The following is a 16,608-nucleotide window of genomic DNA, read 5'->3' as shown; positions in this document are numbered from 1 at the left end:
ATTTGCATATATGATAACACAATGCTTTTTTGCAACAAAACAGAAAGTTACGCAGTGTGTATAATTATATCAATAAATTGATTCAATAAGAGAATTAATTATGTTAAAAACAACAACAGTATAACAGCAGTAATCAATACAATTATATCTTCAACTGTAACTCGTGGAAATTGTAGATTTTATTAAATTATACAAACATATTCAATGACAAATATCATTTAACATGGCTATAATCTTGTTATTAATTATAACTGATTGTCCATATTAATACGCATTACATTAGCAGTTAAAATATATAAGCAAGGTTTATAATGTCTTTTTTTGTATTTACCGACTGCATTAGAATGTCAAATGTATTTAACGTCATCTATGGTTTTAAATGTTCCTTTCTAATTTCTCAATATAGGGGGCAAACAAGAAGAAAGTGGTACTCGTTTTCTATAGCTTGTCCGTTGCAAAACTTATATTTTCAAATAAAAACAATAGCTTTTAGCGAGAGAATTTATTTAATGTGTTACATTGTAAGTTTTTAAAGACATATTAATGTTCAAATCAGAACTATTTGTTGCGTAAATAAATTCGATATATATATATATATATATATATATATATATATATATATATATATATATATATATATATATATATATATATATATATGTTGTTTGTTGTCAACATTAATAGTGATTTTTTATTAGATTAAATTAATTCTGAAAGAATATGCATTTCTGAGATTTTTTTTTATCTCAAATGATGTGCTAATTAAGTTAGGAGATCTTTGTGGTTACCACATATACCGAGCCGTTAGATTGAATTCTACTCCCGAGTTCGTTTAAAGTAATAATAACAAATAATTACTACAGTATATTCGTTACTAAAATGCATTTACTTGCAAGCTTATGTTTTATTCAGACATAATTTATAATTATATTTGATATAGTGCATGATTATCATTAAGATCGAGGATTATGTTCACCGTCTTTATATGGGCGGAGCTTATACGAATCCCATCTATTTTTGCCAACCTGTGGGCGGAGTATAAACTTTGCAGGTGCGCGTTACATCACTCGTCAACTGATATGATATAATACATAATCGTCACAACACATTATAAATCCAACATACTAGTATCTTAATTACAGTTTCAGTTCGTGCTGTTATAAAATAACTTATAAGCATTGCTATTATAATTGGTAAATATGGAGTGGTCTGTTCGCTTGAGTGCGATGACTTTGCTGTTGATAGTCAACGAGGAAGTGAAAGGCATCATATCTGGACTGAAGGCTTCAAGGAACAGTATTTCACAGCTGAAGGTATGTTGTATAGCTTGATCTCCTAATAACATATTAAAAAAGTTCTGTCACCTTTGCCAAACAAAAGTAAATGAATGATTAAAGTGAGTAAACTACGTTCTATTGGGCCACATTTGTAACTGTAATAGAATTATATACTTGCTGGCTGATCAAATTCAGTTTTATTTGTTCTAGAAATTAAATTATACAATGCTGAACTAATAAAATTTTTATTTGTTCTAGAAATATATTGACATTTTATTATAATACAGTAATATTCCTCCATTGTTTTCAACGATATAATTACGTTTTCTTAGTATGAATAAAAAATATTTTAAAATCAATATTGAATTTGCTTGATAAATCATACCAGTATATATCACAGTTTGGGTATTGGGTGTAGTGTGGCATGTGTCCGCTTAGGTTAATTAACCACAGATAACGCTGCTTATTAAAATATACATGTATTTAACACCCCAAACCACCGCTTCACACATTCCCTTGTATTTCGCACAATGTACCAAACAGAGCGCACAACGTTCCAAAAGTGGAACTATGAAGAGGGAGCTCATTAAGACATTTGCGCATAATGTCCTACACCCTCCCGGTCCCAATTTAATAAGTTTTTATCCTGCTATTTTTCCATCTAAGGAAATTATTTAATATGTAACTTATATCATTATTAAGTAAAATATACTTTCATTATAATGTTTTATGTGTGAAATATACATGATTGAATAATCTTTTAAATTTTATTACTTAAATTAGTAATTATATTTTCCTTCTATATCTTACTTTCTTTGACTTAAACACGCATGGTTTACTTTTAAAAATGCATGATAATCTCTATCTCTTGTACTTAGCATGTCAGTTTGTTTACTATTGTGTGCCAGCTTAATTTTCGTATATTACTTGAATATGTAGTATTTAATATGTGAATATATTTGTCTATAGTGAAACTTATTATCATGTGGTTTGTTACTAAAAAATATAAGCTTTAGTGTAGAACGTAATGCCAGGGGTCACTCTCTTTCACAGCGGTGAATTAGGGGACGAACGACAAATCTGCTAGGAGAATGGTCAGGGGTTTCGTTTAACTATTCGTGTTGAGTAACCTTTAAGCGACCAATCAATATCTTTGGGACGCCATTTAAAAAAGAGCAATCATGAACTTGTTTAATAAAACATAACATTTGAAATGGATAAAAATCGAAGGAAAGGTAACACTAAATATAACACGTTTTCGCTTGATGCATATTTGAGTAACTTTTTACATTGGGGCGTTCAACCGGGGAAAGACTAAAACAAAATGGTGGAAGATTTATCGATAGAGAATTTTGCTCGTCTCTGACAGTCTGAGTCTGTCTAGATTCTAGTCCAACATGTTTAAAAATATAACTAATAAAGCTACCTTTAATATTGGTAATATTTGGTTCCTTAGAATATAGCCTTTATTAAATCCCTCTAAATTCTTTGCGCGCCCTCAAAATCTGTCCTGGCTGTTGTATTCACAGGGATCTTTAGGTAAAAAATACTCTATTATACTATAGTATATACATATATACAAGGGATACAACTGTCAAATTTTTTGCACAACATCATGGTGTTCATTTTTACTTTAGACAATTGCCGAATTTTCAATGCCAGATGTGGTCTGGTAAAATAGATGCTCGTTTTTATTATTATTTTGCATATATAATGCCATCTTCATTTCCCACAACAATATGTATTATTCATACGCACATAAACACTAACAGGGTACCATTTAAGTGTTTCTGTTTCCTAAGAATAGATCTATTTGCAGTAAAATAAAAAAGGAATAAATTGTGTCACAAATAAATAAGAACAAGCATTTTGTTTCTTCAAAGATCTATGTAATTATACCACATCTAGAGTTGAATTTTGGCTATTGCTTAAAGGAACACTGATTGTTTTGGTTTTACAAAATACTTTACTAATTTTTGTTGATTTTGAGCGTTATAGAGGGTTAAATATAAAAATAGAGATATACTTATGATGAGCAGATTTAAGACAGTATTTAACTATTAGAGACCGGTGAAATAATGATTTTTTTATATTCTAAATGCTGCTTGGTGATCTTATTCTGTTAAACTAGTACATTGCATTTTGTCAACTTACAATGATATCATGGAATTGCAGGTGCCGGACAGGTTGAGACCCTTGGAGGGAATCACACAAGGGAAGCCCTTCAGGGTCTTCTAAGGCGTGGTCTCGCAACTATAACCACAGTCAAAATGAATATTTATTCAGCCCTGTCAACATGCACAGCCTTGACGGTGGGTTGGCAGCACAATGTTTGCTTGCAGGAGAAGCAAAAGCCTCTAAGCTTCATTGACAAGGTGAGGCTTATGAGACAAGTTCGCCCATCAATGCACATGTCACCAACGGATATGAAGGCTTGGAAAGAAACTCTGTCTTCCATCTTTCATGTGAAGGTATAGTTATTCTTATATAATGGAAGGGTCTGAAATGTGCATTCTCATGCTTATATAGTATGGTTTGACCAAGACACTTTTAAACAGTTTTTCTTTGAATTATTTAGATTTGAATCAATGAACAGAGGCATCAGTTGGATTGGCATTTGACTACCTGCTAACTTATGAATGACTGTTGAATGATTTGACATTTAATAAATATAAATAAACACCATTTTGATGAAAAGTACTTATGTAGGCATTGACAATATTATAATCTTAACATAGTTGGTGCACATTAAAATTGTCTGCAAAAAGCAATACCAATCCTATGTTTAAAGCAAGCACGTTGAGAGACTTTATAATAGTTTAACCCTTGGCGGGCGGCATCCACAGCAGTGTCCGCTCTCTAATTGAAATAGTTTTCATCCGATCTTCACCAAACTTGGTCAGAAGTTGTGTCTAGACAATATCTAGGTCAAGTTCGAATATGGGTCATGTCGGGTCAAAAAATAGGTCACCGGGTCACTTAGTGCATTTCAAGGATTAAGCATGATGTCCGCTCTCTAATTGAAGTAGTTTTCATCTGATCTTCACCAAATTTAGTCAGAAGTTGTGTCTAGATGATATGCAAGTCAAGTTCGGATATGGGTCATGCTGGGTCAAAAATGAGGTCACAAGGTCACATAGTGCATTTCATGTGTATGGTGTCCGCTCTCTTATTGAAGTAGTTTTCATCTGATCTTCATCAAATTTAGTCAGATGTTGCATCTAAATGATATCTAGGTCAAGTTCAAAAAAGGGTCATGCCGGGTCAATAAATAGGTCTAGAGGTCACTTACTGCATTTCAAGCATTGAGCATGGTGACCAAAACCTACAAACGGGCGTATCTTGTGACAGTTTGGCACTCTTGTTCAAATTTGACTTTTCTGCTATCCAATTGTGTACAATATTTGGAGTAATATAATGGGCATTGTTCACTGTTGAAAGAATTAACAGGTCAAAAGAGTTAGTTAAAATGTGGTTACTGACCAATTATCTGCAACTCATCTTGCTACCAGTTGTTTATAAAAAAAATATATCCAATATTTTACATTGGACAGTCCTCTAAGGTGATTATGCAAAGCGTTATTATTTATAGTTTTGTATACTGAATGGTTATCATTATTCATGATTTACAGGACATCAGAAGATTCCAGAATTCGTATGGACTGCATATTAAGATGGCTCGGCTTGAACAGAGAGTTTGGGCCATTGTGGAGGAAGTTTCGGGTGATTCAGTGAAGATCACTGAAAAATTCTTCAGACCACTCTTGAAAATTCAATCAACCGAGGATATTGAGTCGTGTCTGAACATTCTGCGAAGCAAAGGATTAGCTGAATATAACAACAAAATGTAAGAATTAATTGTGAATTTACAAAACTGTAACAGACTTTAAAATTTTCATCGTATTTCTTATAACGCAAGTGGGAGTGGTGTCATGGGAACAAGCTTATTTATTTATCAATTGATGATTTTCAGGCATAATTTTGTCAGACCTGCCTTGTGTGATCTTGACATATTTGTCACAATGATTGTTTGATGTTTTTTGTGCTGTTAATCCGGACAATGCTTGTCTAGAGAGCTACTCTGTCATTAGTAGGCACAATATGAAATAATTTGACAGTGGCTTTGTCAAAAATCAACCAAATTTACTGCATTTTATTTAAACTCAATGTCTTTAGCTGAAGGGTATCATCTTATTTGAATTATTATAGGAAAGAATGTAAATGTGAATATTAATTTTTTTAAAGAAATAATAGACTGGTAGGCATTAGTTATTGCAGTAATGATGCAAAGACATTAAACCCTTACGGTGCTGCATGAGTGGCTTGATTGCAACAACAGAACAACACACTGTTTGTGTAACCCAAATTAAGAACAATTCATTGTTGATTATTTAAATACTTACCGGTTTGTATTTATAATTAACCTGTATTTCAAGGTAATAAATGAGAACTTTTATATAAGCCCCCATCCTCCATTTCAGCGGATTAAATATATACATGAATATGCCATTACAATTTAAATAAAATGTTGGGTTATTTATAAACCTACTTTCAAAGCATTCAAAGCCGTAAGTGTTTTGTTGCAGAATCAACCACAAAACTTCCTAATATGTCAATAGCAAAGAAGTTGCCATGGTAGAATTAAAAATAATGATTTTTTTTTGTGCGAGTTATGAATACTACTAATTCTAATTTGGGACAGGTGCTCAAACGCTTTTACAGTACTATGTACTGTGTATGTAAGTTTTTTCTTACATTGCTTGATTGGTTAACCCCAAACAGTGTTTTAATAAGTATTTTCTCTGTATGTCCTTTATGTACCTTTTAAAAAAGGGGTTGTTATATTTGCTCTGTTTTCATTTTTATAATTTCACAAGCATGTTGAGGCACCTGTGTCGCGGGACATTTTAAAGCCCAGGGGTTTTTATCTTACTTTGGGGAAAGGGCCTGGCCTTTTTTGAGGGGAAAAATAATCGTGCGAAATGCTGAATTTGGGGGAAAAATCACGCAAAACACCGGATTTTGGCGGAAATAAGGAAAGTCTTAAATAATCAATTTAACATATTTTGCTGTTTTTATAACAAATTCAAGGCAACAGATAATTTAATTATGCAATATGTTTTAATTTCTACACTGGATCAGGTTAACTTATGAATTTAAAGTTTAAAAAAAATAAAAATTTAAGGGAAAAAATCAAGTCTGGGGGAAAATTTGCCTGCTGAGGGGAAAAAAATCCGAGGGGAAAGGGCCATTTTACCGTGGGTCCCAAAGAAAGAAAAAAAGCCCTGAAGCCACAGACAATGTAAAACATGTTGGTGTTGTATATATTTGAAGTTAATTTTTGAATATTTTTTAGAAAGGAATTTTTGGGATCCAGACCACTTACAAAAAAAAGAAAGCAAACTGACCTGGAAGATGATGCCAATGAGGAATGTTCAAACACTTCTGAGGGACTCCTTGTAAGTTAATTAATTTCCTTTTTTGTGTAACAGAAACATGAGCAATTAAATAAATAAATAATGCAAGTATTAAGAAAGGCCTTGTGTTTGATTGGAAATCAGGTAAATGATGTTAAAATGAAAAAGTATTTGATCTTTTAAATAGCCTGAAAAAGCATTTTGAGAACATTACCTGTGAAATTGGGAAGTTGTGCTTCAGTTTTCCTTGTGAGAATAAAAAAAGTTTTTTTGCATGGCAAAAAAAAAAAAAATTCAGAATTTTTTTTTTGGGGGGAACATGAAACTACTATTAAAATCGGCAGAAAAAGGGTCTGCTCATAGATCAATATATTAACTTGTACTTCTAGGAGAAGTACAGCAAGGTAGTTGATGAGCTTCAAATGATGAAGGACAAATGTTCCAAACTGGAAACGGAAAACTCAGAATTGAGGCGTCAACTGACAGAGCGTAAGTGCATATATTTCTAATAATATTCTTGAACACTTAATGAATGGATCTTTTTTATAAATGATAACTATTTCTTGACTTACAGAGTTTAGAATAATTCACAAAAACTGGTTTAAGACCACTTTGAGTGAACACACATCTTCTTATGCCAACCCCATTAATTTGCCTAATATTTCAATGTTTTTAAACCTGAATATGCAGTTTTAGTTATTAGGCATAGACACAAATGTCCAGGCTTCAAGTACCAAATAACCTCATAAAGACCCTGTTTGAGACACCAGTGACAGTTGATCAGATATAAGTTGACATACATTGACACTTGATCAAAAGTGAGTTATCCTGATTTATATGTAATAAATATTTTTATGCACCCCTTCGGAGAAGAGGGGGAATATTGTTTTGCACATGTCAGTCGGTCTGTTTGTTGGTCGGTTTGTCGGTCCATCTGGCAGAGGACCCCTATTGTTTTCAGGTCACTAGGTCAAGGTCACAGTGGTTCGGGATGATAACTCAAGAATGCTTAGGCCTTGATCATGAAACTTCATTGGTACATTGATCATGACTGGCAGATGACCGGTATTGATTTTAAGGTCACTAGGTCAAAGTTAAAGGTCACAATGGCCTGGCTGCCACTACAATGAACTGCCCATTTGGAGAGCATGCGTGTTTTACAAACAGCACTTGTTTTTACATGTTCTGTAATATATTTCTATTAAATTTTTCTGGTTATTCAATTGTCAAGTTAATGCTAATAGAAGTATTCTTTCCCACAATTATCCTAAGATTTAGACATAAACAACAGTTTTCACAATTTATCTACCGTTTACTGTTTATTCACCCATTGAAATACATAATTTGGGTATAATTTTAAAAAATGTGCTAAAATGATGACGACACGGTGGTCTGCTCAACTTGTCACCTGTCCCAAATAAAACCATGAATAGTTGTACTATCAAGATGATCATTTTTTATGGTCCATTTCTCAGAGACTGTCAAAGACATTTGGTTCAACTTAGGTATTCATGTTTACCAATTAAAAATGCATCTCAGTTCTCAAGGGCAAATAAGCCTAAATTGAATCATTAGGGCTATGAATTAGCGAGAGTCCAGTAGCCATGGGCCCTAAAACTTGAGCTGGGCTCATAAAGATAAGAACACACTTGGGAGAATGGGTTAAAGTTTTAGTTTTATAACCTGTTCTCATAATTATGGCCCATTTTCATGTTGTAAATTTCATTGTTTATTGACCCTATTGTTGAGGACAATTTCTATAAAAAATGGAAATAGATATTTGGTCATAGTCAAGTATTCTTGTTTATTGTCACAAAGTGAACATATATATCAATGGCAGATAAACCTTGATATTATTTTGCTAAATGTGTGCCCCATTTTGAACATTGAGTGTTGGAGTGTCACTGGTAACATTTACTTTACATGGACAGTTAACCGTAATACTATTACTAATGATTTCCTCTTCTCTACCCAACACTCGGACAAGTGGATGACACTGTCTGCAGATGGCTCATGGTTGGTAGTTCATCAATTCAGTTCAGGGTCTTTTATTCTATCTGAAAACAGATTGCTCGAAGTCCAAGGAAAATTCATCAAAGGACAAAGAAATTGAAGCATTCTGGAGATTTGAAGACGGACGAGAGGAATGGTTGCCGGCCAAATTGATCCGAAAATATGCTAACGGTAATTTTAAACATAATAAAATATTTTACGAATAATGTACAATTTTCAAGTGAGATGAACAAAATCCCATATGATACTGACCATGTACAAAATTAAGCTTTAATTACTGTGAATAAATTATCAGTTGTAAGTTCCCTACCGGTATGCCCAGAGGGAACTATAGGATATATCAAAACAACACTGACAATGTTGCTGACAATTTTGTAATGGTATTTTGACCAGTAGGGGAATTTTGCATTGCATGCAATGATAATCTTGTTTATATTGTGAAACTCAACATATAAACCCTTTTTTCTGTTCTTGTCTGTTTGTCAAAAGCTGACAGCATGCATATTTTCAACTAGTAAAGTGACTGTTAGTTTTAAAAACACCTTGCTTGAAAGGTACACTTTTAGAATCATAGTGAAATATATATATATATATATATTACATAACTTTATTAATAACTAACTGCTTTATTATACCCCACCACAGGCGTTTGGTATTGCAGTAATGTCTGTCACACTTTTTTGTTGTGCAACTCCTTATTCATTTCTCATTCATTAAACATAAAAATACAGAATGATTATCATCAAGAACTGCCACTCATATCGTGAGGGTTGGCGATTGAAATTAATTAAAGAGAGTTATTATTTTGTGTAGATTTTATGTTACTTATCCATATTGCTGTACAATTTATTCATAAGCAGTGAATTGTACCATTTCAACTTAAACAGATATTCATGAATTGCTGTAGTCCATCTTGTTTTGGCAATTTTTTCCCGTTCACTCATTGAACCTATAGCAGGGATTTGTCTGTCAGACACCCTTTAATTATGTAAGTGACAATTTAAACATGCAAAGACATTTCACATCACACAACAACTGTGTTTGATATTTCAAATTGACAATCATATTGGTTATTTCTGGCTATGAAAACATGAATGGTATATTTATGCAGTTTCTTTATATATCCCATTGTGAGTACCAAACTATAGTTTTCCAGCAAAACATTGTACATTTAACTCTGCAGTATCAATTGCTATGAGTACTAATGCTATAATTTAAAAGACATAATTAATAACCATATGATTATCATATCGCCTGGCTGTATAACAGCATTCAAATTCTTACATTTCAAGATGTCTTTTATTCAGGAGAGTGTTCAGTCCAGTACTCTGATGGAGTTAGTAGAGTGAGGTCCTCATGGGTGAGAGAGGTGGGACAGATGTAAGGTCATCCTATTGCCACATCTAGAAGCTATACCTATTTTCTCAAGACTAAAAATGTCGTGAACTTAAAATAAATGTTGTTATCAATATATGCAACCAGAGTACATATTAAGGCACTTCATGTTATTTTTCTGAATGATTGAAGTCAGGTTTCTCATACTAAGACATTTCCCTGTCAAGTTATGGAATTAACTTAAATTTTATGGTGTGAAATTTCTGTTTTATAAAAAAATGCATAGATAATTTTAATCAAATTGTGAGACTGATAGCTTCATTTTTTTTTATCAAATCATGCAAATGATTGCCCTTTTTATACGCCCGTATAAAATACGGGACGTATTATGTGAAACCCCTTGGCGGCGGGCGGCGGGCGGCGGGCGGAAGGCATCACTTTGTCCGGACTCTAATTCAAATTGTATTCATCCGATCTTCACCAAACTTGGTCAGCAGTTGCATCTAGTTGATATCTAGGCCAAGTTCGAATATGGGTCATGCCGGGTCAAAAACTAGGTCATAGGGTCAATAAGTGCATTTTCAAAGGGGCCACTTTGTCCGGACTCTATTTCAAATTGTATTCATCCGATCTTCACCAAACTTGGTCAGCAGTTGCATCTAGTTGATATATAGGCCAAGTTCGAATATGGGTCATGCCGGGTCAAAAACTAGGTCATAGGGTCAATTAGTGCATTTTCAACGGCGCCACTTTGTCCGGACTCTAATTCAAATTGTATTCATCCGATCTTCACCAAACTTGGTCAGTAGTTGCATCTAGTTGATATCTAGGTCAAGTTCGAATATGGGTCATGCCGGGTCAAAAACTAGGTCACAATGTTACTTAGTGCATTTCAAGCATTTAGCATGGTGTCCGCTCTCTAATTGAAGTAGTTTGCATCTGATCATCACCTAATTTGGTCAGAAGTTGAGTCTAGATGATATGTAGATCAAATTCGAATATGGGTCATGCCGGGTCAAAAACGAGGTCACGATCGGACACATAATGAATTTCAAGCATTTAGCATGGTGCCCGCTCTCTAATTGAAGTAGTTTTCATTTGATCTTCACCAAATTTAGTCAGATGTTACATCTAAATGATATCTAGGTCAAGTTCAAATATGGGTCATGCCGGGTCAATAACTAGGTCTCGAGGTCACTTAGTGCATTTCAAGCATTAAGCATGGTGTCCAAAACCTCCGAACGGGCGTATCTTGTGACAGTTTGGCACTCTTGTTTTGAAGTAAAAAAAAACAACATGAATTTTACATCACACTGATGATCATATTTCAAGTGTAAGCATTATTCTACATCTTTTTCTTCAGTTTAATGTTGGAATTGAATATTCCCTAATCAACAATTTGATTCTCTTTACTGCACTTTTGTTTATGTGCATTATCCAAAGAATGTTTGAATTCCATTTTGAAATGCTTGATGAGAACTTGTCTTTTCACTTAGGTATATGCTTTTTTCATTATTGGTTTTGTTCAGTGGTGGTGGTCATATTCTTCTTATGTCATTTCGGTCAGTAGAATATGGGACTTGTATATAACAGTTTATATGTTAGAATGGTTTATGAGATTATTTTAAATAAAACTATTTTTGAATTTCTTTCGCTATATAAACAAAAGTTAATTAAAGAGATTTCACGTTTCTTACTGTTGCAATCAATTTAATATCTTAAAATAACCTGAGATCTTTTGGGAAACTAGACAGAAAATAAGTTCTAATGGTGAACAATTCGTATTCAGTCAGCCTTTGTAAGCCATTGTAACTGTGAATGTGTTCATGTGCATTATTCTAACATTTTTTCGATTTCGGTTTAGAAATGCTTTGTATGAACTTGTCTTCATTTTAATATGCTGAATTAAAATTGATTTTGTTAATTTGTGATTACCAATGTTTTATTTTGTATGTCCTATATGATGTTTGAGTATTTCAGAGAAACAATAAAGTTCTGCCCTTACAATACATACTAAAATTGTGACAGAATTGTTTAGTAATGAAAATACAAATTGCAGCAATTGCACCTGTTAAAGAACTTTGAATGGTTATACATGTAATAGCGGTAAAGATTGTTTTATTTAAATATTTAATTTTTCATAATGACTTCACATGTTAAAAAAAAATGTTTAGCATTTTTTAATACTAGTATATTTTGAGAACTAATTTAAGTGTGACATAAATAATATGGAATCATTCCCACTATTTAATATATATTTTCTGACCTGCTGACTGGTGGATTGAGTACATATTAGTATACTGGTATTGTTTTTTATTTTGAAAATTTCACTGATTGAAAATTTACACAACATTTTGTGTGTTCTGTATTTACTATGCCCCCCTTCGAAGAAGAGGGGGTATATTGCTTTGCACATGTCGGTCTGTCGGTCGGTTTGTCCATCAGGTGGTTTCCAGATGATAACTCAAGAACGCTTGGGCCTATGATCATGAAACTTCATAGGTACATTGATCATGACTCGCAGATGACCCCCATTGATTTTGAGGTCACTAGATCAAAGGTCAAGATCACGGTGACCTGAAATAGTAAAATGGTTTCCGTATGGTAACTCAAGAACGCTTAGGCCTAGGATCATGAAACTTGATATGTAGATTGATCATAACTCGCAGATGACCCCTATTAATATGCAGGTCACTAGGTCATAGGTCAAGGTCACAGTGACCCGAAATAGTAAAATGGTTTCCGGATGATAACTCAAGAACGCTTATGCCTAGGAACATTGAAACTTCGTAGGTAGATTGATAATGGCTGGCAGATGACCCCTATTGATTTTCAGGTCACTAGGTCAAAGGTCAAGGTCACGGTGACCCGAAATAGGAAAATGGTTTCCGTATGATAACTCAAGAACGCTTATGCCTAGGATCATGAAACTTGATAGGTAGATTGATCATGACTCGCAGTTGACCCTTATTGATTTTCAGGTCACTATATCAAAGGTCAAGGTCACGGGGACCTGAAATAGTAAAATGGTTTCCGGATGATAACTCAAGAACGCTAATGGCTACGATCATGAAACTTCATAGGTACATTGATCATGACTTGCAGATGACCCCTATTGATTTTGAGGTCAAAGGTCAAGGTCATGGTGACCCGAAATAGTAAAATGGTTTCCGGATGATAACTCAAGAAGGCTTATGCCTAGGATCATGAAACTTCATAGGTGCACTGATCATGACTCGCAGATGACCCCGTTCGATTTTGAGGTCACTTGGTCAAAGGTCAAGTTCACGGTGACCCGAAATAGTAAAATGTTTTTCGGATGATAACTGAAGAACGCTTATTCCTAGGAACATGAAACTTGATAGGTAGATTGATCATGACTTGCAGATGACCCCTACTGATTCTCAGGCCACTAGGTCAAAGGTCAATTTCACGGTGACCCGAAATAGTAAAATGGTGTCCGGATGATAAATCAAGAACGCTTATGGCTAGGATCATGAAACTTCATAAGTACATTGATCATGACTTGCAAATGACCCCTATTGATTTTCAGGTCACTAGGTCAAAGGTCAAGGTCACAGTTACAAAAAACATATTCACACAATGGCTGTCACTACAACGGAGAGCCCATATGGGGGGCATGCATGTTTTACAAACAGCCCTTGTTATGACTTGTTTTATAATTTGCTAATAATTTAAGAACTTATACATTTAAAAGTGGTTTACCTTCCTTTTTTTCAGTGTGATTTTTTCTGTGTGATTATGCATTTCTGGAAGTTTGTACCGCCGGCGTAACATTTTTAAACAATTATCTGTCATTGTGTTTATGATCCTCTGAGAGTTTGTACCGCCAGCGTAACATTTTCAAAGAATTATCTGTTGTGATTATGAACCTTTGGGAGGTTGTACCGCCAGCGTAACATTTTCAGTTAAATTTTAAGGGTTATATCATTTTGTGTGTTCTGTATTTACATTACTTGTATAATTTACTATTAAATTAAGAACTTAAACATTTAAAAGTGGTTTGTGCGATTTTTACTATTGGTACCTTAGGGAGTTTTGTACCGCCGGCGTAACATTTTCAAGAATTATCTGTTGTTATTATGATCCTCTGAGAGTTTGTACCGCCAGCGTAACATTTTCAAAGAATTATCTGTTGTGATTATGAACCTAAGAACTTAAACATTTAAAAGTGGTTTATCTTCCTTTTTTTCAGTGTGATTTTTTCTGTGTGATTATGCATTTTTGGAAGTTTGTACCGCCGGCGTAACATTTTTAAACAATTATCTGTCATTGTGTACTTTTTGAGAGTTTGTACCGCCAGCGTAACATTTTCAAAGAATTATCTGTTGTGATTATGAACATTTATGAGGTTGTACCGCCAGCGTAACATTTTCAGTTACATTTTAAGGGTTATATCATTGTGTGTGTTCTGTACTTACATTACTTGTATAATTTACTATTAAATTAAGAACTTAAACATTTAAAAGTGGTTTGTGTGATTTTTACTATTGGTACCTTAGGGAGTTTGTACCGCCGGCGTAACATTTTGATTATGATCCTCTGAGAGTTTGTACCGCCAGCGTAACATTTTCAAAGAATTATCTGTTGTGATTATGAACCTAAGAACTTGAACATTTAAAAGTGGTTTATCTTCCTTTTTTTCAGTGTGATTTTTACTGTGTGATTATACCTTGCTGGAATTTGGTACCGCCGGCGTAACATTTTCAAACAATTATCTGTCTATGTGATTATGAACCTTAGGGAGTTTGTACTGCCGGCGTAACATTTTCAAAGAATATTCAGTTTTTATTTTGAACCTTTGGGAGGTTGTACCGCCAGCATAACATTTAAGTTTCAGTTCAATTTTCCTGTCTGAATGTAAGATGGGTTGTACTGTCAGCGTAAATTTTTTTTAATTTCTTATAAAAAGTGAGAAAAATGTGGGTTTTTTTAAAAGAAATTTCCTTTAAAATGACCATTTTAAAAGGGATTCTGTGGAAAATCCCTTTTTAAAATATAATCAATTAGTCCTATCATTAAGGGTCATCACGCCTCAACTCATCAAACTAGTGTTTACATGACATCCGCTATTCTGTTGGAGTCAGTGGTTCATATAAGATGCTGAATGGGAAGGGAAATAAATATCTCAGCAAGCAATCTGCTGTGTTGATCATTCTTAAGTGATTTTCCTTTCAAAATCGTTTTATTTCGAATTGATTCGTCTATACAGCACGTGTTTGTTTACATAGGCTTTCATTATTACAATCGTTTAGAGCATTCATTCCTGATGAAACTGCTTGGGTTTAACTATTGTTTTTCATTTAGAAATTCCTTTAAGTTTATAAACCGTTTAATATTGTTTATTTTCGCTGAATTTCTACTTAATAGAAGTGGTTTTTAGGTTTTTTTATCAAGTGTTTGTTTGAAACCATGCAAATCCGTGGTATCATGACGTAGGCAACACTTTGAACGACAGCGACAGAGGCGTAGACATTAACCATATTGAAAGCATATGATATATAAGTGCTCATGACGATGGGCACTCTATGTGTGTTTATTTAATAGTAACTACCGAATCATAATGTGTGTAATATAAATTTACATTTGATATGGCAATATGTAGATTATGTAATAGGTCTTTATGCAAAATTCCTAAAAATGTAAACATTGCCACATCATATGTTTATTCCTATACGTTAATATTTGATAAAAAAAAAATAATATACTGCTAAATATATTGTCTATATTCCGTAAATGTGCTGTTATATTCCTCGAGCATTACTCATATTTTATATAACAAGATTAAGGACTATCATATTTCCATTATTATCTATTTCAACTGAATTTACTGTTATTTGTATTTTATTTTTTGAATAAGATGGAAACCTCAGCCGAATTAGTTTACCCAAAAAAATCCCCACCCCATTTTGATTGTTTCCATTTTTTTGCATTCCAGTGAACGTTCTGTAAGCAACATATCGGTCTTAACCTTGTATAAGTAATTAATTACATCAAATCTCTGTAATGCTCGATTCACAGTTTAAACTCCGAGAGTGCTAAAGATTTGTATCCAAAGAGGCTAACATTCTAGACTAACACAATTGTGTCAAATATTTATAAATATTCATACTTAAGTGTTGTAAATAAAGTATAATCAATATAATTACTTCTCTGTTTTTGTAATTTAAAAAGGCATCATATCTCATATGGCGCCGTTTTGTACCTTAATATAATGCAACATGCATAAACAATTGATGCAAAAAGGACCCAAGTATGCATATAGTAAATATTTTAATTTTTTAATAATGCAAACATGACCCATAAGACATTAGTGATGGATTATTGCGTATAGATAACTTGAACATGTTATCTTTGTTCAAACATTACTATTTTATATATGCAAAGGCACAGTCAACGATATGCACAATATCTCAGAAATGCATATTTGTGTTTGTATGCAATTTAATTTTGTGTAGACCTTTTGTTTCCGTGTTCAGAAATTATTCAAAATATCATACATACGTGTTTTTTTTTTCACTTGATTGGGAAGCAAAAAAAACGGC

General features: G+C 33.4%; 1 protein-coding gene and 1 long non-coding RNA gene across 2 annotated transcripts; one reads left to right on the top strand and one right to left on the bottom strand.

Annotated features, from left to right (window-relative positions):
• Positions 1–666: 666 nt before the first annotated feature.
• On the bottom strand, positions 667–3,538 carry LOC127844517 (uncharacterized). The gene is made up of 3 exons (XR_008032781.1): positions 3,432–3,538; positions 2,704–2,810; positions 667–1,335 (listed from the first exon to the last, which is right to left on the bottom strand). It is a non-coding gene; the product is annotated as an uncharacterized LOC127844517 (long non-coding RNA).
• Positions 2,390–14,531, top strand: LOC127844516 (uncharacterized). Its single transcript, XM_052374781.1, has 7 exons — positions 2,390–2,512; positions 3,453–3,748; positions 4,910–5,124; positions 6,634–6,736; positions 7,084–7,183; positions 8,762–8,878; positions 10,015–14,531. The coding sequence occupies exons 1-7, from the start codon at positions 2,491–2,493 to the stop codon at positions 10,089–10,091; spliced, it is 930 nt and encodes a 309-aa protein (XP_052230741.1). The 5' UTR covers positions 2,390–2,490; the 3' UTR covers positions 10,092–14,531.
• Positions 14,532–16,608: the final 2,077 nt, after the last annotated feature.

This window comes from Dreissena polymorpha, chromosome 9 (assembly GCF_020536995.1).
Source record: "Dreissena polymorpha isolate Duluth1 chromosome 9, UMN_Dpol_1.0, whole genome shotgun sequence".
In the NCBI taxonomy this organism is placed as follows: Eukaryota; Metazoa; Mollusca; class Bivalvia; order Myida; family Dreissenidae; genus Dreissena; species Dreissena polymorpha.
Note: the sequence above shows the minus strand (reverse complement) of the source record. Positions and strands in the feature narration are given on the sequence as shown.